The 22,130-nt window shown below is 44.6% G+C and overlaps 1 protein-coding gene across 2 annotated transcripts in view; it reads left to right on the forward strand.

Moving 5' to 3' along the window:
• Positions 1–22,130, forward strand: part of RGL1 (ral guanine nucleotide dissociation stimulator like 1) — a 216,103-nt gene that overhangs the window by 157,517 nt on the left and 36,456 nt on the right. For both annotated transcript variants that reach the window (XM_084866584.1, XM_084866585.1), the window contains 2 exons: positions 3,350–3,427; positions 19,352–19,536. In XM_084866584.1, coding sequence (XP_084722710.1) covers positions 3,350–3,427; positions 19,352–19,536 — 263 coding nt within the window. The remainder of the gene's footprint in view (positions 1–3,349; positions 3,428–19,351; positions 19,537–22,130) is intronic.

Raw genomic sequence — 22,130 nt, forward strand, 5'->3', positions numbered from 1 at the left:
TTATGGAACCCTACAGAACTCTCATGTGCTCCCAACAAATAGCCATCAGCAGGCCTTCTGGGTGCCTATGGTTTTTCTTTTAAACCTCACCCAAGAATATTTTTCCATTGATTTTTAGAGAGAGTAGAAGGAAGGGGGAGAGACAGAGAAAGAAACATGTATGCAAGAGAGATAATTAATTCATTGCCTCCCCCATGTTCCCTGACCAGGCCAGGAATTGAGCATGCAACCTAAGTATGTGCCCTTGACCCAAACAAATCCCAGGACCCTTCAGTCCCCAGGCCGACATGTTCTATCCATTGAGCCAAACCAGCTAGGGCATGAGTGCCTGTTTTAAGTTTTAAAGAGTAGCAAGCAGAAGAGACAAAATCCTACTCTCATGGAGTGATGCTGTAATGCACATTGAAAACAAAGAGTGGAAATTATCACACATGTTAGCAGGTGTTAAAGGTGGTGGTGTTAGAGTTGGTTTGTGTTTTCAATAGGGTGGTCAGGGAAGGCCTGACTGATGAAGTGACATTTGAGGAGAGATCTAAAGGAACTGAGGGAGTGTGCCTTTGGCAAGGTGTGGGAGTGCGAGGTTCTGAGGCTGGAGGATGCCTAGGCCGTGGGTGGAGCAGCCAGGAGGCCAGTGAGGCTGAGAAAGAGTGAGTGCAGGAGACCTGGTCAGAGACAATCGAGAACAGGTAGTTTAAGGCCTTGTGGGACAGGTAAGACGCTGGCCTTTTCTCAGAGCGAGGTGGGAGCCAACATGATGTAGTTTACACTGACTGGGATCATGTGGCTGCTGCTCAGAAGCCAGAAGGCTAGTTAGGTGGCTGTTGCCTTGCTCTAGGGCAGAGATGCTGGTAGGCTGAGCCGGCTGGAAGTGATGAGAAGTATGTAGATTCAGGATATGTTATAAAGACGGAGTCAAAAGGATTTCCTGGTGGATTGGGTAGAGAAGATTGATAATGTGTGCAAACTCCAAGTCGGAGCACCTAGACCACAGGGAGATGTTTCTCCTCTGCCACATGTGCATTATTATTGCTGGTTCTCACTGGCCTCCAAGTTATCACAGTCAAGTCTGTTCCCAATTATGAATCTGCAGACACCCTGGTGGCCGGGGGCTATCTGTATCATCTTCTAGCCCCATGTTCTGAGAAAATGGTCCTCACTTCATTAATGAGAGAGCTTTGCTCACCAGGGTAGGTTGCTTAGTCCTTCTCCACACATCTGGCTGCACCTGGAGCCTGTCCCTCTGGCACGGAGGTGTGGTAGGTGTGGGTGCCATCCCAGCCAGCATCTCAGCTCTCAGTCTGGAAAATGCAGAGAAAGAGCAGCAGAGCTGGAGAAGCTCAAGTAAAGACAAGGAACAGGAAGGTCAGGACACTGTTAGCACAGACAGCTCTGAAGAAGAAATCACAGGAGCAGTAAAATGTGTGTCTTTTCTTCGTAAGAAGGGTTTTTCCTTCTTATTTCTCTTACTCATGGCTTCCATTGGAAGAGAAAAGATGCAATATTTCTAAAATAACCAGGGAGAGAATTAATGGAGGACAGGCAAGAAGAGCTTGTTACAGTGACTCTCAGAGCCCCACTGCTCACTGCTCACTGCCCCTCAACCTTCCTACTTAAGTCAACCCCAAAACCTATTGTGAGAGAACAGGAGGACTCAGTTCACTATGGTGGTGGTCAAGGAGTGAGCCAAAAATTCCACTCTGTTTATTTACTAGGAATCTCTCCCCGCATATTCACATGGGGTGGAGTAAATCTTTATCTGCGAGTTGTTGTCTCTGGAAAAGCAAAGGGTAGCCCTGGAAGCCCTCTGAGCAGCACGTGCAGGGCAGCAGGAAGAGGAGCAGGGAGGGCGAGGCCCGGGGCAAATATTTCAGGGAGGCCAAGAAGTCTATAAGGCTGATGAGCTCGGATAAGGAGCAGGTGGATTGGGAGGGAGCGGTTCATGCCTAAGGGCAAACTGGAACCTACCAGGATGGGGCGATAGGAGACCAGACGGACTGGCATTCAGTCAAACCAGATGGTGGATTTTTATTTTTAAAAGTATTTTAAGTCCTAGGAACCAGGAACCATAAGGGCAGAGGGACCTTTAATCCCATTAGTAAAAGATAAAAGGGTGCTCTTTAAAAATGCAAAGCCACCAGTTACAGAATTTCTATTATCCAAACTTTGGCACAGACTGTCGGCTTGGGAAATTCCAAGCAATCTCTGAATTTGTCATTGTTGGAAAGATGAACTACAGAAATAGTCTAAGCATTACAAGTGAATGTAAAGACTCCTGAAGAATTCAAAGTAAACTTACTACGTGTACATTCCGAACCAAATAAAACATGATCTATTTGTATGAAATGGATTTGCTTACATACAGGGTTGGAAGAAGAGCTAACCAGGGACTGATCAGTTATTTAGTAAATTTTGAGTACGCACTGAGCCACATTTTAACATTTAAGCACCTGTTGCTTCTTAAAATATTGTGCCTCAGTGCCCCTGTCCCTAGTTGCTGTGTCTAGGTCAGCCCAGCCTCAGTGTACCCACAGCTGCTCTCCTGAGATATAATAATTCTGCTATTTGGTCCTTGTCTTTATCTCAGCCATCACTTGAGAGTCCAGAATTATCTCCATAACCTTTTTCGAACAGGACTTATCCTCGAAGGGACCACAGTCAGTGTGGGATTGTCGCTCTATGCTCACTTGTGGCACGTGTGAAAGCTGTGTCAGCAGGGCCATGGCTGGTGGACGCAGTAGAGGGCTGGGGGTGTCGAGTCATGGGCTCAGGAGTTCCCGAAGGGCCCTAGCCAGTTTGGCTCAGTGGATAGAGCATCAGCCTGTGGACTGAAGGGTCCAGGGTTTGATTCCAGTCAAGGGCACATATCTCAGTTACAAGCTCGATCTCTGGCCCTGGTTGGGGTGCATACAGGAGGCAACCAGTTGATGTGTCTCTCTCACACCAATGTTTCCCTCTATGTGTGTGTCTCCCCCTCCATTCCATTCTCTAAAAATCAATGGAAAAATATTCTCGGGTGAGAATGAACAACAACAAAAAAGGTTCACAAAGGATCATGTAGCATCTGATTATTCTGCTGAGAGGAAAAGTCTAATTTAATTTTTTAAAAATTCAAAGAAATGTTAACTACTAAGAGACAGTTTAAGTAGGGTGATTCATGGTCACTTTTCCATTTAGAATAGGCCAATATATCCATTAAGTAAATATCAATAATCCAATGTAATTTTTTATGCTATTTCATAAATATTTCTTTCCTGAATTATTCCTGAAAGAATGTTCTTTCATGGTTGAAACTGAGTAGAGTGGCTTTCCAGCACCATTGACTGGGTTTTGTTTGTTTGCACCCATAAAGGTATGGAAACCTGACAAGCCCAAACTGTGAAGAAGATGGGAGCCAAAATTCACCGGAGTCCAGGACAGTGATCCGGAAGTGAGTGTCTTTTCTCTGCATTACGGGCTCTTAGTCAAGACTTACTGTCTGAACCAATATGGTTTAGTAGGGTTTCCTAAAAATTCCTTTGGAATATTGCCATTTTTTCCCATAATGTAAAAGCACTTAGCATTATTTTTTGACTTTCTAATGACATTCATTTATTCATCCCGTAAAAATGTATTGAACACCTACTGTTTGCTAGGCCCCGTGTTAAGGAATACAGCCCTGAACAAAAAATAAGTAAGCCCAGTTCTATGAAGTTTATATTTTAGCAGAGAGACACAAAGAATCCATGCAAAAAGGGAGGAAGGAGGTAAGAGGTCTAGATCCTGGTGGAGTCTGACTCACACTGGACAAGGAATGTGCTTTTTGGTCTGGGGATGTTGGATCAGAGTCCTCAATGGGGTGCAGGCTGGGCTTTGTGACTATCAGGCAAAGAGAATCTGGAAAGAGCTATGAGGCAGGAACACTGTTCAAGAAACAGTGGGGAGGGGAGGGAGGCTGGAGCAGAGTGATTGAAGGGGCAATTGCTAGGGGATAAGATTTGTAAGGTAGGAGGAGCCCCGGATCACGTGGGGACTCAGAGGCCTTGGGAAAGACATTGAGTTTTATTCTGAGGAAGATGCGTGTTTAGAAGGTTTTGAGAAAAGTAGTGCTGGGTCCTGATTTGTGTTTTTAAAGGATTACTCTGGCTCTGGCATGACAGTGGGGATGGGAGCAAGAATGCTAGCAAGGAGCCTTTTAAGGGTCCAGGCAAAGGATGATGGTAGGTGGACTTGAGATTACAGCAGAGGAACTCAGCTTCTGCAGAGCATTGACCATGTTGCTGACAGGATGTGCTGGTGGAGAGGATGGGGCATATGAGATAAGAAGAAGAGGCAAGATGCCTCCAGGGTTGTGGTGTGAGCAACTATAGAACAGAACCTCAGTTTTACCAGACAGAGCGGACTGGTGGGCAGGAACCTGTTGATGGGGAGTGTGTGTCAGTAACTTATCTTAGACATGTTCATTTGAGGTCATCAAAGTCTACATTTCAGGGAAAAGTCTGGACTGGGAGCATATATTTGAGTATCCTTAGTTTCTCTATGGTAGTTAAAGCTGTGGGACTGCATGTGACCTCCTGGGGATGAAGGATAGAGAGAGAGAAGTGCAAATGAGTTAAGGTGAGGGGGTGAGATCCTGATGGGGAGTTTGATTCAAGTAGGGAACCAGGAATGTGGTTTCTGATCTGGCCATGTTGAATCAGAGCTTTAGTTCCCTTCAGTGTTTAGAGTTAGAAAAGAGAGGGTCCAGCAGAGGAGCCTGGAGCAGAGCAGCTGGGGGAAGGAGAAGAAAGATGTTATGTTCCAGAAGATAAGCTAAGAAAGGATTCAGGGTGAGGAGGGACCAGCTGCGTCTGACACTGCCCATAGATCAAGTGAGAGGAGTCTGGGGAGTTGACTATTGCTTTTGCAATGCTTTGATCTTTTGTTTGATTAGCACAGATGTGGTTTAAGAGAGGATGGAAGGGGAGGGAGAGAGGATGGTGAGTTTGACAGCTTTTTGGAGTTTTGTTATAAAGGGGTGGAGATCATCTAAGGGAAAGAGAGGGTGTTTTCATTGTGTATATATTTTGTTTTGTTTTGTTTTGTTTTGTTTTTACAATGGGAGATCATTTATGCTGATGATCTTGAAGACAGTCTGGAAAAATCCATGATGCAGGGGTGGGGGCTACCACTATAGCAGTGATATTCTTGAGTAGGTGGGATATATCTCTGAGTGCCTGGAACACTGGTAGTAAATATTCATTTTGGGCCAAAAACTCCTATGGAATTTTTATCTCAGAATTAACCCATGGACTCCTTTCTTCAGGAGCCAGGGATGTGAAGGTTAGAAACTGTCTTTTAAACTCCCAAATTAGGCTCCAGATAGTTTTATACTTTTTTTTTTTTTTTTTTTTTTTTTTTGGATCAGCTATATATAACTTTCCAAGAAACAGGACACCCCAGAGTAGATATTTGAATGCCAAGTGCAAGATGTGGCGAGTGGAATGCCTTATTCCTAGAGGGCTTGGGGAATGCTTCTTGGAGGTGACATTTGACTTATGTCCTAAGAGGGGAGGGTGAAGAGTCATCCAGGCAGAGGAAACCAATGGAACTATACCAGGGACTTGCAGTGGGCATGACATTTTAGGGAACAATACAGAATTGGTGTGGCTGCTTCACAGTACATAGAGCTGGGGGAAGGGAGTTAGTGGAGCTGAAGGTAAATTGGGGTTATATTGTGAAGGGCTTCAATTCGTCACAAGAGAATTTGTATAGCAGGAAAATAATATGAGATAGATGATTTTGGAGAATGGATTACACTTAGTGCCTTCTTACTTAAAGTGTGGTCTTCTGACCACCAGCCATATGAGCATCGCCTGGGAGCTCGATAGAAATGCAGAATCTCTGGCCCTAGCCCACCTGGATTAGAATCTGCATTTTAACAATGTCCTCAGGTGAGTCCTATGCACCTTAAAGTTTGAGAATCATAGGATTAGAGGGATTTCTGTTGTCGTTCATTTTGTTTATCCATAAAAACGAACTGCAATAGCCATTTTTTTTTTTTTTTTAGAAGAACCTTTCTCTGATGTGTCTTTTTAAGCATATACAGAAGAGGAGATACTGTAAGAATTGAGTGGTCAGCTTGTCAAATGTCACCTTGACCAGAGTCAGAAATGAGCATGCTGCTATCCATGTATTTTGGAATTGAGTCAGATGTAGAGCTTCCATTCAACCAGCCACTGGAGCTCTCCAAGATCAATGCCCAGAGCCTCCCTGTTTCCCAGGGGGTATTTGAGATTCAATAGGTTCCTGGGAAGTAGTAGTTAAAGAAATGGATTTGTTCCCCTGGTTGTGAAGAGTCACCCTCGGTGTTTCAAAGGCTTGTTATTATAAAACTAAAGCGTCATTCAGCTTCATTGTGTACCAGGAACAGTAAGGTGGGTGAAACTCCAGGGTAGGCTGTCTTAAAGGGCTTCAGTCTCAAGCATACGGGCCTTTACAAAGCATTTCACATAGAACGCCCCCGAGGCCCGTCATCTGGCCACAATGGTCCTTTCCGAAAGCCTCACAATGAATTACTGGAAAGTTTTTGACCTTTTTTCTTGAACTGAGTTACCTTTTTAGAAAATTAGGCCTGATGAAATATGCCCCTTTCTCTCATAATGGGTTGCTCTGTACTGCAAGCACACTGAAACCCCTCTGTCTGCTGACCTCTCTCTTCCTTCCACTTCCCTTTCTGCTGTTTCTTACTGTTCTTCTCCCTCCCACTTCTCCTTTTATTATTTTCACCTCCTTTCACCCTTACCATTTTGCTCCCTTTTTCTAAACATACTCTGTCCTGGTCATTTTGTGATAGAGTCACTGCTCTGTCTTTCTGAGAGGAAGTCAGGGGCCACCCTCCTCATCGATAGGTGGCATACTGACAGCATCTCCATCACCCAGCGCTCCGGCATCTGAAGACCAAAGGCTTCCTGGTGGCTGAAGCGTGTGCAGGAATTAGGACAATATGGGAGTTCTCAATGGGCAATTTTGCCCTCAGAGGGCATTGGCAATATCTGGAGAAATTTTGGTTTCAGGTCCATGGGGAGCCACTATTGGCATCTTGTGGGTAGAGGCCAGGATTGCTGTGGAACATTCTACAGAGCACCCTACCTGTGGGACCTTACCTGTCCAAAGTGCCTAAGGAAGAAATCCTGCTATATGGTGATGAGGCTGCCATCTTGAGTATATAAATCTGTGTAAAATTAGGACCATGCTTATTTGGAAATTTATTTGTTCATATCCCTTCTTATAATTGGGAGAATCAAATGCTGAGGTGGCCCAGGGGCCAGCCTCATGGAAGGTGGAAGTTTAGCGGCCCTGGCTAAGGAGTCTGGAGAACTCGAATTTGAGCTCCTTGCACACACACACACCCCCCCCCCCCCCCCCAACAATCACTCAGGGACCAGCCATGTGACCTGGTCACTTTACCTCTTTCACTTTCGATTCTTTACCGAAGCATGAGTGCTTGGAATATGTGAACTTTGAGGTCTTTTCAAGTTTAATGATACCTAAGATAAAATTTATTTAGCTTTCTCTTTCTCTTTCTCTTTCTTAAAATTTAAATGAATATCAGAAACAGAGGTGTGGTCCAAATAGTATATTGCATTTTTGAAAGGCACCCTTAACTGCTTCTCATGCAACCAGTTTTGATAAAATAGGGAGAAAAAATAAACAGCATCTTTGATTGGCTTGTTATTCATCACAGCTACTCACTGTGGTTATTAAAAAAGAGCTGAGCTAAAGCATGGCATTGTGGGTAAGACCAGGAGTGGCAAAATGCCCATTGTTTTCCTTTGCTGGGAATCTGTCTTCTTGTGATTGCAGGTGGGAAACAGACACAGGAAGAAGTAAACATCCTGCTCTAGGGCAGTGTTCCTCAGTCTTGGAGAGTTTTAGGGATGGGGAATCACTGCTGGATTTCGCCGTGAACAACCATTGTTTGGCTTTTTGTTTTTTTGCTGGAAAGCAAGGAGCTAGGCTTTCATTTTATTCAGGCTCCTAAGTCCCAAGATAACACTCTTTCCTGTGTTTCTAAATATGGATCTAATCAACCTCCCAGAGGATAAAAGAATTAAAAGAAGGAAAACTGAGGAAGTGCAGTCAGGATGAAAAATTGGTTTCTGGTGTCTTGGACCACACGTGGCCAGTGTTCTTCACGCACCTCACAAAGACTCGGATTGTGCCGACCACCACCTGCAATCCCAGCCCCGAGTGCTCTACCCAGTTCTGGCTTCCTGCTACCGGAAGCCTTTGAAGTTATCTGGCCGACAGTCATCCCTCCCGTTGCAAGGCGTTCACCTTCCAGAGCTTCTAGACATTGAGGTCTTTGCCACCCGGTGATTTCTGACTTTAGCGTTAAACTGATGGATCCAATGCCTACGGGGTTGATTTCTACGATCCCCAAGTTGCCACTGTTTGGAAATCAGAAGGAAACCTCTGCCCACACTCATTCTACCTGTGCCCTTTCCTTCCTTCCTGCTGACAGATTACATGATAACATGCTGTCTATGGAGAATAATAACATCAAGCCCATGGAAAAAGGAAACTTTCCCTATTGCAGACTCCTTGCAGTCATCGAATTCGGGCGTGAAGAGACTGTAAAGAGGGGTGTTGACCATGCAGAGCCGGACATCCCTCCTCTTGGTGATCTGAATATCTATCTATAGCCATAACTTCATTCAAAGGGGTTTAAGCCACCTCGGGAAATGAGGCTATTTTCTTCCTTTTCTTTAACGACCAATGTTGAAGTCGCTTCTGTGTCCTCTTTGATGGACTCTCCTCACCTCCCTCTGGACCACCATGTTTTGTTTTCCCAAGCTCCCCACCGGAGCAGATCCTAACGCTGTTGAAATATTGCTGCTCCCCTCTCCACACATCCAGATGATACGATGGGAATGTCATTCCTCTTATCTTTTCCCAGCATCGGTCAACAGTGACACCAGAGTTTAGTCACTGGTCAAGAATCACATAAATAGTAGTTATCCAAGACATTGGAGACACTTTAAAGAAAAGGGAGATGAGCTAAAGAAAGTTGGCTGTGATTCTTTAATGCCTGGGAAACTTTGCAGTGGAAAGTATTTAAAAATCTTCCCAATATTCATTCCAGCAAATTCACATACCCGGAGAAGGCGATTAAATTAATCTGAGGAGTTGTAACAAAAATGAGGAAAAGAAAGAGGGGTGAACAACAGAGCAAAAAGATGTAAAACTCCAAATTTAGAGAAATTAAAGGCTGTAATGTGAAAGGAATACTTAAAAAAAAAAAAAAGTAAAAAAAAAAAAGAAATGGAGAAGTATTATGCCACATAAAAGAGCCTGGTATTGTTTTTCAAACATCTATACTGGAAAAAGAAACATAGAAATTAAAGTTTTAAAATTCATTGAAATCTTGGATTAAAACTGCATTTAAGGGAAGAGAGTAGGCTTCTAAGCAGTAATTATGTTTTGAACAATTAAGGAGGACTCTAACAACATTGATAATGTGTGATACAGAAAGAAGGCAGAACAGTCATCTGAGAATCTCCCAGGTTTCCTACAGGTTAGAGAAAGGTCAACAGACCTCACAACCAGCCTGTCACTTGGTTCACCCTCCAGCCTCTTAGATGACGGGAGCCAGGGTAACCACATCCTCACACTGGCCAATGCCACAGGCTACAGTCTGCTGTGCTCACTGCTGAAGGCATTCTGCTGGGCCCTTGTCCTCTCTGATGGTAGGCTGTGCAATGCTGTCCTCATTTCACAGGATGGAAACTGAGGCTTCAGAAAAGTTATGTGCTTGGACTAAGATCAAGCAGCTGGGTTAGAGAGAGGTCTGGTGTTTGAACTCAGGTCCAGCTGATTCCAAGACCTAGGCTTCTTACCATTTAGCTCTGGGGCTTGCCATTTGAAAAAGAGCATTGGGATCCCAAGTGCTAACACCCCCCCTGCCTCCCCACAATCCCCATCCCACCCCCAAGTTCCCCGTTCGTCTGTGTCACAGTAATAGGGCCAAGGCAGAAGTGCATGAAGAACTAGGTTACAGTACCATGGTTGTGACTAATGTTTTAGCTTATTGGCATTCAGAGGTCTTTCCATTTGGGATTGTTTCCTTTACTCTGTTATTTTGCTGGGCTTCATTATTGAATGGACACCATGAGAAAGGACTCCAAACAGCTGTTAGGAATGTGGAAGTTATGCTTGTTTCCTGGGGAGGAGATGGGTTGTAGGATGTGAGGAAAAAGAAGGAAGCCCAGGTTGGTCGGGCCATCAATCTGAGTGCCTGCTTCCTGTTCCTGGTGCCAGTAGCATCTGTCATTGCCAATGGAAATTCCATTCTAATGTGAAAACTATAGAAGGCCTCAGCAAGCTTTTCACTAGAGGCCTATGCACAACATAAAAACTCCCTTCTCAGACTGTGCAGGATTGGAGAATAGTGAGTTATCGAGGTCCCTGAAAAATAATTTTGGTTAGTTGGCAGTATCCCTTTCAAATAATAATAGCTAGAATTCATTGGCTACTTAGTAGGAATAGTCCCTCTGTTCAGTTCTGTATATCCTTTAATAGTCTCATCATAACTCTATGTATTAATAGTCCCATTTTCAGATGAGGAGTCTGAGATATAGAGAGCTTAAGGAGCACATACATCCAAAGTCATACAGTGAATTAGCGAAAGATCTGGGATTTAACCCAGGCCTTAACCTCTATGCTCTGTGGCCTCTACTTCTTTCCCTGTGGTGAAAAGAGAATATTTCTTTTAAGGACCCTCTTGTTAATTTTTATTTAAATTAAGAGGTTGTTGTTGTTTTTTTACAACAGTTAGATTTTTATACAATTTGAGTGCCTCCCTGCAGTTTCCCCTCTTGTTCTTATATCAGTAGTTTGTTTATTATAATAAGTGAATCAATATTGATACACAATTAATTACAGCCCATATTTGATTCAGTTTTCCTTACTTTTTACCAAATGTCCTTTTCCTATTCCCAGATCCCACCCAGACCCCACATTACATTTAGTCATCATGTCTTCCTAGGCTCTTGTTGGCCTTGACAGTTTCTCAGACTTTTGTTTTTGATGACCTAATGGTTCTGATAAGCACCGGTCAGGTGTATTATAGGATGCCTCTTTGTTTTCTTGTTATCACACTTAGATTGACAATTTTCTCATAACATGACTGGGTTTATGAGACTTTGAAAGAAATAACAGAGACAAAATGCTGTTCTCATTACAAGATATCAAGTATACAGGCTGTCAGCATGATTTTTTTTTTTTAAGAGTTTCAAAAACAAGTTCTATGTATTTTGACACAATACTTAAATAAAGCATGGGGAGTATCATATTGCTTTTTACAAATATCCCAGCTCTCTTCTTCCTCCAGGCATACGTCAAATTATAATTCCCCATGCCACTGAAGATAGGCGTGGTCACGGGGCCATCAGCATGATTTATGACTGCTGATTTTGGCCCAGATCACCTGGTTGAAGTAGTATTTTTCAAATTTCTCTATGGAAAACATCTTCTTTTTCCTGTCCTTTCCATACCATATGGTTTGGAAGGAAGCCACTATGCACAACCCACATTTAAAGAGTAGGGAGTTATGCTTCCTCTTTTAGGACAAAGTATATAATTTATTTGGAAAACTTCTGCATGGGAGGTTTGTCTTCCCCATTTATTAACTTATTTGATCATTTTAAAAAATCTGTGTGGACTGGTAGATACTTATTTTATATTTGGGTTATAATACAATGCTTCTTTATTCATTTTGTTGCTCAGATTGTTCTAGCTTTAGCGCTTAGATAAGCATGTCAAACTGATCTCAGATTGGACATACTTGCAAGAGCTCTCTGGTTGACGCCTATGTCACTTTGAAATGCTCCTGTCATTGTGGGCTCCTTTACTGTTATTTTGCTGGGCTTCATTGGCACTATTTCATGGCACTACAAGATACTCTAGACTCATTTTTTTTTTCTACCGCAGATCTGGAATTAGCCATTTCTTCAAGGAGATCTAGTTGCTTTGATTAAAGAATGGTATTAGAAGCCATGATCTGGCCCTGGCTTGTGTGGCTCAGAAGGTTGGGCATTGTTCCATGCACGAAAAGTTGCCAGTTTGAACATGCCCAGGTTGCAGGCTCAGTCCCTGGTAGGGGGTGTGCAGGAGGCAGTCGATCGATGTCTCACTTTCACATTGATGTTTCTCTCTCTCTCCTTCTCCCTTCCTCTCTCTTTAAAAATCAATAAAAAAGTCTTAAAAAAAAGAAATAAGAAACCACAATCTGGGTGCTCTGTGTGCTCATTGCTACAGGGGTGTCACTTATTTTAGGCCCTCTCAGCTGACAGGGCTAGGAAATATATGTGTGTACTAATTATGTAAATATACATATTATCAATATTTCTGTGTGCAGCCATCAGATCCATATTCTGTTAAACACGAGCTCTTACTTATGTCTCCGACTCTAGTTCATGACCACATGGCTTATTCTAGACTCCTCCCCTTGCTTATTTGTAAATTCCTCTCCAACAGTGAGAAAACTGGCTTCTCCCATCTGCCATTCATTTATTTAACTGTTCAATTCCAGTATACATGTCTAGCAGTGTCAGAATTGTTGACTCATGCAGTAGGAAACAGCTTTCATCAACCAGTGTGGTGCATGTGTGTAGTTCCTTTTGCCTGTAGTCCTAGTCTGACATACTTCCCTTCTTGTTTAAAATAACACACAGAGCTAATATTTTTTGAGCACTCTCTATGTTCTAGGGTCTAGTCTAAACACTTCACATGTATTGTATCTTATGCTCTCACAAGAGCCCTATGAGGAGGGATCCGTTATTATCCCATTTTACACATTAGGAAGCTGAGACGCAAGCGGTTAGTGAGGTTATAGCTAGTAAGCCATAGAACCAGGATTCCAGCTAGTCTATCTCAGAGACCGTGCTTAGCTGCTCATGGAAAGTGGGCATTTAGGAGCCCTGTTAGCGTTCTTCCTTTTCTAATGGAAGGTACAGTGAATAGGGTTTGGTGACATGGGCTTCAGTCTGTGTGCAGTACTTTGCTTCAGTTTCTGTAAATTTACCTCCAGATGCCAGGGCCTGCACATGTCGTTTGGGAATGAACGACAGGTGGGTAAACACCCTTGACTTTGGGTAATTGGCTTTGGGCTCACCTTCTCCTTTTTCACTCTACTTACTGGTATTTCTGCAAGTCCTTCCCATCACCACCCTCGTCTTCCTTCTCCTTGTCCTGGAACTTTGTCTCCAACTGCCTACAGCCCCTCACTGGCTTGTTCCCTGTACTTGCCTTCTGGTGCTTAGCTCTCTGGCTTTGTTTCATTTATTTCCCTGGGGCGTCTCTTAATTCCTCTTTCACGTTCCCTCTCTGGATTCTAATTCCTGCTCACCACCACTACCAAAATGAACAATGGAAAGTACCAGAAAGCATTGCAAAACGACCTTGACAACTTCAGATAACAATGTTTCCATCCACTCCAGGCTTTTTCGGAAAAAAGTAAAAAAAAGAAATCTCTGTTCTTTCTCATCTGAAAACTATCTAGCTGGGGTCTCAGAGGCAGCCTCTATCTGGCAACGCCCGTGCACCCCGAAGACTGTTCTGTGACGAGGAGAACAAGGTGGAAGGCCCCGCTCAGGGTCAGTCTCAGGGTTTCTATGCTCTTTTCCCCTGAAGGGCAAAGTGCATGGGCTCCCACCCTCAGGGTGTGGCAGTGTCTCAAGCAGAGTAGATCTTACCTCTTCATTATCAACATTAGGAAAAGATCCAGTTCTAGGAGAATGTCCTAAAATAGAAAAACATTGTGCTGTGCTGCTTTTGAAAAATAGTTTCATGTCTTATCTTCTGCTAATGATTAAGTAACAATAAATGATTGTCTTAATCAGTTTTCTGGGGAGAGAAAAGAGCTCTAAATGGACAGTTATTCCTTTTGTATGGTAATCCTATTTCTTGGCTTGGAGGTTACATACAAATCATGAGAGAGATGACTTCATTCCTAAAAAAGTTTTTATTAAACATTTACCAATTCTAGAGCATTTTACTACTGATGAGACTTTTAATATGACTTAATACATTTACCTAAAAATAATCTCTATGCATTAAAAATATATGGTTTAAACGTAATAACAGACTAAACGTAATAACAGACTAAACGTTCACCTCAGCTCCCTTACTCTGCAGTGAAGGCCCCTTTGTACTATTTCCTTGCAACTCTCAGCTAAGTCATCTGTTAGCTTCCAACCAGGTATGATTAACTATGATTGATGTCTGTTTGGCTAAGAAATCAAATAAGTATAGCAAATCTCATTGTGATTCATACTTCTCCCCTATTTTTTAAAAAATATATTTTTATTGATTTCAGAGAGTAACAGAGAGAGAGAAGCATCAATGATGAGAAAGAATCATTGATCGGCTGCCTCCTGCACACCCCTTACTGGGGATCAATTTGGGCATGTGCCTTGACTGGTTCCTAGGTCGATGCTGAACCACTGAGCCATACCAGCTGGGCCCTCCACTCTATTTCTATTTTTCCCTCTCTCATCTCAGGGCCCTTACTTAGCTGCTGTCCCAGCCTTCACCTTCCCTTATCTTGACTATCTGAGCTTTAACATTATATCCTCAGGGAAGTCCTCCTGAAGCCCTAATTAGATTACATCTTTCTGAAGTTAAATCCTTCCTGGGACCCTAGGCACTGCTGTTGTGACACTCATCACGTGGTTTTTGTGAATATGGAAACAAAGGGCACTCAGTAAGCAGCACTTTAATCAGCAAGTTAGTTCTCCCCAGAGGTCTGTTTCTTAGAAGGAAGTATCTCAGAACAGCATTAGTCGCACACATTGACGTATGAACATGTCTTCCTTCTACAGAGATTTGCAGTTAGAAAAGGCTCACGTACTGCCAACGTTTTTCACGTTGCCAAGAATGCTTGAGGCAGAAAAAGCCATCCTGTTGTCCCTCCAGCTATAAAGTTTGGCCCTCTGCCCCTGGCACATACCCAGCATGCTTACTCACATGTATTATACATGTTCCCGTGGGACCGGGGAGTTTTGTTCTGTGACCACCAGAGGTAGCTTTGGAAAAGGAGTCCTATAGTGGCTTTTGTCCCTTCTGAGTTCAGATTATGTCACAGTCTTCATCTTTCCATTTGGCTTCAGAAATTCTTTCTTCAGTTTCCACCGGTCATTTAAGAGTCATGTCCTGCAATTTGTATCCTTCTTGATGTGCCCCAGGTGATAAGTCCTGAGGAGGCTGCCCCGGGGTGTGGGTGTGGGTGTGGGTGTGGCTGTGGGTGGTTTTGTTCACGGAGCCTGGAGCCATATGCATTCGGGTTTGTATGTTTGTCATTCTTTCTAGGATAGGCGGTAAATTCTTTCTGTTGCTTTCCTTGAGTGCTGACTTCCCTGAAGCATTTTACAATTTTCAGTACCTACAGCTTATGGCCCGTAGTTTTAGAACTACCTTCTCCCAATGTCCTTATTGATATCATGTCACCTGGAGTCCTGCTTGACCAGGGCTGGGGTGAGGAAAGCAGATACTACTAGGTCTCTGCTCCAGATTGGACAGTGGAGTTCTGTGACCTGACCGCCCCCCTTAGGGCACAGGTGTTCCTTCCCCAGCGTCCTCTCTTGTTCTGTGTCCAGAGCCAAGTGGCTTCCCTGGTTTAACAGTCGCACTTTCCTGCGAGTTTGTAGTTAGAGCGCAGGAGCGGAATCAAGGATGGGAAGACAGAAAGCCACTGGCCACGCACCCTGGGGTAGCTCATGATGGTGATGCTGCTTTCCTTTTTGAAATCGTACAAGTTGTACACTTTATCTGCTTGTCCGTCCATCAAGGACGGAAAGTTTCTTCTCAGAATAGGCAAGCACAGAGCTGCTGTGAGCTTGGGCCCTGGTCCAGCCTTCCCAGGAGGCCTCCCGCCCTGGACTGTGGATAAGCCCTCTGCTGATAGGAGGCAGGGGTCTGCTTCCTGCTGCATCATCACATTGTTTGTGTATGTCTTTCCCTCCTCTTTATTTATTTTATTTTTTTATTTTTTATTTTTTTAAATATATTTTATTGATTTTTCACAGAGAGGAAGAGAGAGGGATAGGGATAGAGAGTTAGAAACATCGATGAGAGAGAATCATCCATCAGCTGCCTCTTGCACACCCCCTACTGGGGATGTGCCTGCAACCAAGGTACATGCCCTTGACAGGAATCGAACCCGGGACCTTTCAGTCTGCAGGCCGACGCTCTATCCACTGAGCCAAACCGGTCCCGGCCCCTCCTCCTCTTTCTTTCTTCTCCTTCCTTTCGTTTCTCTTTTGTATGAAAATGCTTTTGCTAGCTGGTTCACTGTCTAGGTTGGTAGTGAACTTTCAAAGCCTAAGGCTGGACTGCGGGACTGGCACTGTTACAGAGGGCACAGTGATAGATTGCTTACCAGAGCTGGTTTAAACATGAGGCCGAGGGGGGACACATTTTGCACTCAAAGATGCGTCCAATCGGGACTAAGCCCTTCTCCCTTCTGGGGCTGCACCTCTCTCTGGAGGTACCGTATTTTTCGGACCATAAGACGCACTTTTTCCCCCCCAGAAGTGGGGGGAAAAAGTCCCTGCGTCTTATGGTCCAAATATAGCCTACACATATACTTAAAAAAAAAAGTTTTTTTACTTGCCAGGCTCTGTGTGGTCTCTGTGTGCTTGCCCGGCTCTAAAATGGTTCTAAATGCTGCTGTTTACAGGTTTGATTACATGTGTTTATGACTGTGATGTTGGGTTTTAATGCACATAAAATATTTTCGGACACTATTTGTTTCAGAATCTTTTTTTCTTCATTTCCCTTCTCTAAAAACTGGTGCGTCTTATGGTCCGGTGCGTCTTATGGTCCGAAAAATACGGTAATTTCTTTAGAGCGCGCCTATGGAAATACACATGCACACAGAGAGGGAAACAATGATGCGCATTCTGTAGTTATTTGTAACTGTGAGGACCTGAAAATAACCCCAGCACTTGCACACTAGTGGGCGAAGACTGATGCTAATTCTGTTGCGTCCGTGCAGGGAATGCTGCGCAGCTCTGAGAAACAGGACGATCTAGAGGTAATGAGTGCAGTGGTGTCTGCAACGTACTAACCCATGGGAAAAAGCCATGTTGGGTTACATAATCATATTCTAGCTATTTAAACGTATCCATATCCATATCCATATCCATATCCATATCCATATCCATATCCATAGAAAAGTCTAAGAGAATGTACTACAAACTGTTAACAGAAATTCACAGGAATGGGATTAGAGTGAAGGGGGAGTAGATGTTTTGCTGTTTTAGTTTATACCCATTTGTAATATTCACTTTTGTGTATAAATAATTCAGTTTTATAATTTTAAGAATAACAATATGGGAGTAAAGGAGTAAATGATACATTAATTTATTGTAATGCCTTTCTACCTGTAATTTTTTTTTTCCTTTTACATCATGAAGCACTGAGAGGTCACTGGGGTCATTAAGTTCCTGGTCTTGTTCTTAGCTGGATGCTGTTTTTCTTTGAATTTTTAATTTTGTTAATCCTCACTCGAGGATGTTTAGAGTAAGTGGAAGGGAAGGAGAGAGAGAGAAATATTGTTGTGTAGAAAGACATATCAATTGGATCGACTGGTTTCCTCCCACAGGCAACCCCATCAAAGCTGGGGATCAAACCCAGGACCGTTTGGTGTATGGGCCAATGCTGTCACCATTGAGCCCCACTGGCCAGGGCTGGCTGCTGTTCTTTTTTTTTTTTTTTTTTTTTTGTTGTTGTTGTTGTTGTTTTTTGTGTTTTTTTGTATTAATGTGAATTATTAGCCCTCTATACCTGTTTTCCCATCAGTGTCATTGGAAGAGTATTCTCTCACTGAAATATTAGCTGACTGTGGTCCTAGTTAAATTAATTCATCCATCCTTTCGAAGTGCACAACTGTTCGGTAGGAGTCAGCCTGCTAAGCCATCAAAAGAAATCGCCTTCACAGTGGCTCTGCTTGCCAAGTGTATCTTCACCGTTCACAACCTAACTTCTCTGGTAATACTATGTCTCCCACTTGAACCCTATTTTTCTCTTGTAATTTGAGAAGCAAAAGGGTAATTTTGTGAGGACATTTTTAGTTCTTACATTGAAACCCTGGTGATCTTTGCAAAATTAAATTTATGCACTTATGTTTTCCACTTAGCTTTTTATCAGTCGGATTTCTAGCCTACTGTCAGTTAATTCCTGAAATGCTAGGACTGTAGCTTTTGTGGTCTCTGATTTGAGTGAATCCAGGATTGGAAACACTTAGTCTTCTTGTGCACAGACTGCTTTGAAGTTGCTTCAAGACTCACTAAATCTTCGCTGCATGTCTTTTTTCTGCCCTGTATGGATTTTTCTAAGGATTATAGTCTTTTAGAAAAATTTTATCAGTCTTTACCCTGCTCCTTAAAATAATAAAATGTAGTCAGCTTGTTTTCAAGTGCTTTAATTTAATTGACATTGCCTTGTCACCTGAGAAAGTGGAGATCTTGGGGTGCCGGGAGGAATGAATTTCCTGAGGCACCCACGGGAGAATGGGGTTTCATGTTCAGCTTTATTGATGATGTAAAATGAAGGGGTTCCCCTCCAAGGTCCCATCTCTGTGTCGTGTCCCCCCCTTCTCCCCCCCACCCGCCCCACCATGGAAAGCGTCCAGCCTTGTCTTCAGCAGCAACAGAATTAAGGCCACTGCCCGGAATTTCTGTTCCATAGTAAAGTCCAGGCCAGTCCAGCACCTGGCTAGCTTAGGTTGTGTTCCCTGGCTAGCTTAGGTTGAGTTTCCTGGTTAGCTTAGGTTGCAGTCCATTGTGTGTGAGGTCTGCATGGCCATGGGCCATGGTGCTTAAGGCCACATGGTTTTGGAGAGAGAGCACAAACACAGACAAGTCTGGGTCACAGAGCAAGAAAACTCCTTTGTCTAGTGTTTAACCAATTAACTCTCCAAGATTTTGCACACTTCTGATGGGGTCCACCTGCTAGCCAATCCATTGTTCCCCAGGCTAGACTGACAGGCAAACACCTCCCCTCTGTCACCTGTATCTCCCACTGTTTCCCACAACAACCCAGCACCTGATGGGGGGAAGGGAGGGGTGTAAATCCCCTTGGAGGAACAATGCTGTGTGAAGCTGTAGCTTCTGGGTGAAGCTGCCCAAAGACCTTGCTCTCAATGTCTGACTTCCCTTTGCTTTCTTCCCTTCATTAGTATTAACGAGCTAATTCCGATGATAACACATTCTCTGTTGACCACCTGCCCGTGTTTTCCTGGGGGGTGCCCAGGCTGGGTCCTGGAGTCCAGGGCCTGTTTTGAGTGCCCACAACCAGCCAGGTGCAGTGACTCCCCCTTTCTCTTTTCCAGTGCCATCGCCTCTATCCTACGGGCCTGGCTTGACCAATGCGGAGAGGACTTCCGGGAGCCCCCTCACTTCCCGTGCTTACAGAAACTGCTGGCCTATCTCAAACGCATGATGCCGGGCTCCGACCCAGAGAGGAGAGCACAGAACCTTCTGGAGCAGTTTCACAAGCAGGAGGTGGAAGCCAACAGTGAGTCCTGGTTTGGTCCCAGGGAAAAAGCTGGGTTCTGACTCCGTAGCCGCCACGTTGAGGAAATGTTCTCCCTCCCCTTGTGGACTAGGAGACCTTGGCTCCGCACTGAAGGACAAGCTGTCAAATCTCAAGCTCATTCGAGGCCTAACTCCAGAAACCTAGAGCTTTAGAGCAAAGGGGCTTCTCAAGACCACCTAGTCTTGTGCCCTCGTTCTACAGAGGAGGAAACTGGACCCAGAGAAGCGAAGTCATTTTCTAGGATTTCTTCTAATATCAGAAAGAGGATGAGCTGCGCTGAGCCTGAATTTGCTCTTTATTATCTGCCCAAGGGCTCCTCCTCCGATCAGATGGAAACTCATCCCACACAACAGCCCCCATTCAGCAGGCCAGGAATGGCCTCCAGTCCTGCCCCCAGCCCTCACAGAAGCAGGGAAGGGATGTTTCTCCTTCCCTGAAAAGCCTTGTCACCGTAGTTAATCTGGCCCCTGCCAGGGCAGATTACGGGCAATCAGAGCCCCCGAAGGCCTCGTGGGGGAAGTTTCCCCGGCTGTTTTTTCCTATTTGGGGAACTGACTGCCTATTTTCAAGGACAAAGGAAGAGCCACCACCGCAGGTCCTGGAGCTATCAGGCATTGCAGAAAGCCAGAGAGAGATTAGGCTTTCAGCGTGATGCTTTCACCCCCACTGGCGTGCCAGGCGCTGGTTGCCATGACGCCTGACCCACTTGGAACTCCTGACAGGCATGTCCCAGAAGTGACGCCCGATTTCCTCAGTGGGTAAAGGAAACAGTTCCGCCACACCGATAAGGGATGCGGCCTCAGCGCCAAAGAAAATACCCTTAAATCCCAAACAGTACCTGCTGAGCTTTTTATGTTGTGGAGGTCCAGCGAGGGGAAAGCACAGTTGCATCATTGGAAGCTGCCTGCCAAGCGCTGCTATCTCCGATGACTTCATCTGCCGGGAATGCTTGAATGCCAGGGGCACTCCTCCAGCCGGGACCTCAGGGCCTCCCCGCCCTCCTGCCCGCCTTTGTGCGCAGTGGAAAGGCTGGGTTAGAGCCCAGCTCTCCCTGGGGCTGCCCCTGGCTCCCAGCCTAATTGGGGAACCGGTGGGACCAGTCGTTCATTGTTCCTTCCAGGGACAGAAGGCAGAGCTCCCTGGCAGGCTTTGGGAAGGCTTTCAGTACCCCAGAGTGACTTTTTTCTAAGTTTGGACATTTTTTTTTTTTATCAAGAAAGCCCGAAACTGATGTTTAAGTACAGGAGCCATTACTGAACAGGATTTTTAGGAGCTTGGTTCCCAAGAGCGTAGAATGAAGTTTACCCAATTTCATTCTGGCAAAAGCAGCAACCTCTCCTATGTGTGTTTGGCCTCTGCTAGAAATTCAACAGCAAACATTGAGGTCTGGGCCTGGAGAGAAAGGACCATGTGATCTCCGCAGCATCCAAGGCCCATGCAGGCCCCGGGGAGTGTTGAGTGAATGAGAGGAAAGATGTTGAAAACGTTAGTTAGTTGGGGCCACTGTATATGACATCTTATCACGAACACCGCTTGGCTGAAGTGGATCGGCCTCTGCATTGCAGTGATGGAGACAGACTTACATAGTAGCTAGCAAGAGGGGTTGGGACTTCAGATGTCTTCCTCCTCCACAGAATGAGAGAGCATCAGGGCTGTGTGCAGGCCAGGCGGTGGAAGCGTGGGGTTTCAGCTTTCTTGAGCTCATGCCTGTGTGTGTCCCAGGCTCCGGAACAGGCTACCTTCTCCACGCATAACCCATCTCCACTCGCATCAGTGCCTTCAACTCTGGGGAGAGGAGCAGCCTTAAACTGCGTACCTGCCATCAGAGCTGGCAAGCACTCGCATGGCACTCAATAGAGGAAGCGAAGTAGGGTTCGATCTCAGCACCCCCATTACCCGAGAAAACTAAGAAAGGGCCACCACAGCTTGATTCACGGTGCCTAGAAGTCTCTTATTCTACGAAAGAGCAAGGAAAGGCTTAAAATGCAAACCCTTGGGGGAATAGTGACACATTAAAATTCTGCTAAGAGATAACTGAATAGAGCTCTTGGTATATACCCGTTGAGGACAGAGAGGACAGCAAGGAGTGTGGAGAGGATGAGATGGGGAACCAGCCAGGAACTGGGAAAAGGTTCCAGGAAGAGGGGCTGGTTAGACTTCATCCTGCTCGGTCTTCAGGGCCCGGGGGTTCTGCTGCATGTGTGTGCTGAGACCTCCAGGTGGGATTTGGAGTTGTAGGTAGTGATTGCAGTGACGTTTACTCACTCAGCCTGTGCCCTGTATGATGTGCTGAGTGAGGATCTCACCTATAATAAGGTTCAATGTGTGAATTTAGTTGTATTTCTTTGTTTTTAAATCCTCCTGGTGGATATGTTTTTATTGATTTTTAGGGAAGGGAGAAAGAGAAACAGTGATCAGTCACACCCTGTATGTGCCCTGATAGGGGATTGAACCTACAACCTATTTTATGTGCCCTGTCCAGGGATCCAACCCACAACTGTTTGGTGTACAGGACAATGCTCCAACCAACTGAACCACCCACCAGGGCTGAATTTAGTTTTAAAATATTTGTC

The sequence above is a fragment of the Pipistrellus hanaki genome (genome assembly GCF_964339955.1).
Source record: "Pipistrellus hanaki genome assembly, chromosome: 18".
In the NCBI taxonomy this organism is placed as follows: domain Eukaryota; kingdom Metazoa; phylum Chordata; class Mammalia; order Chiroptera; family Vespertilionidae; genus Pipistrellus; species Pipistrellus hanaki.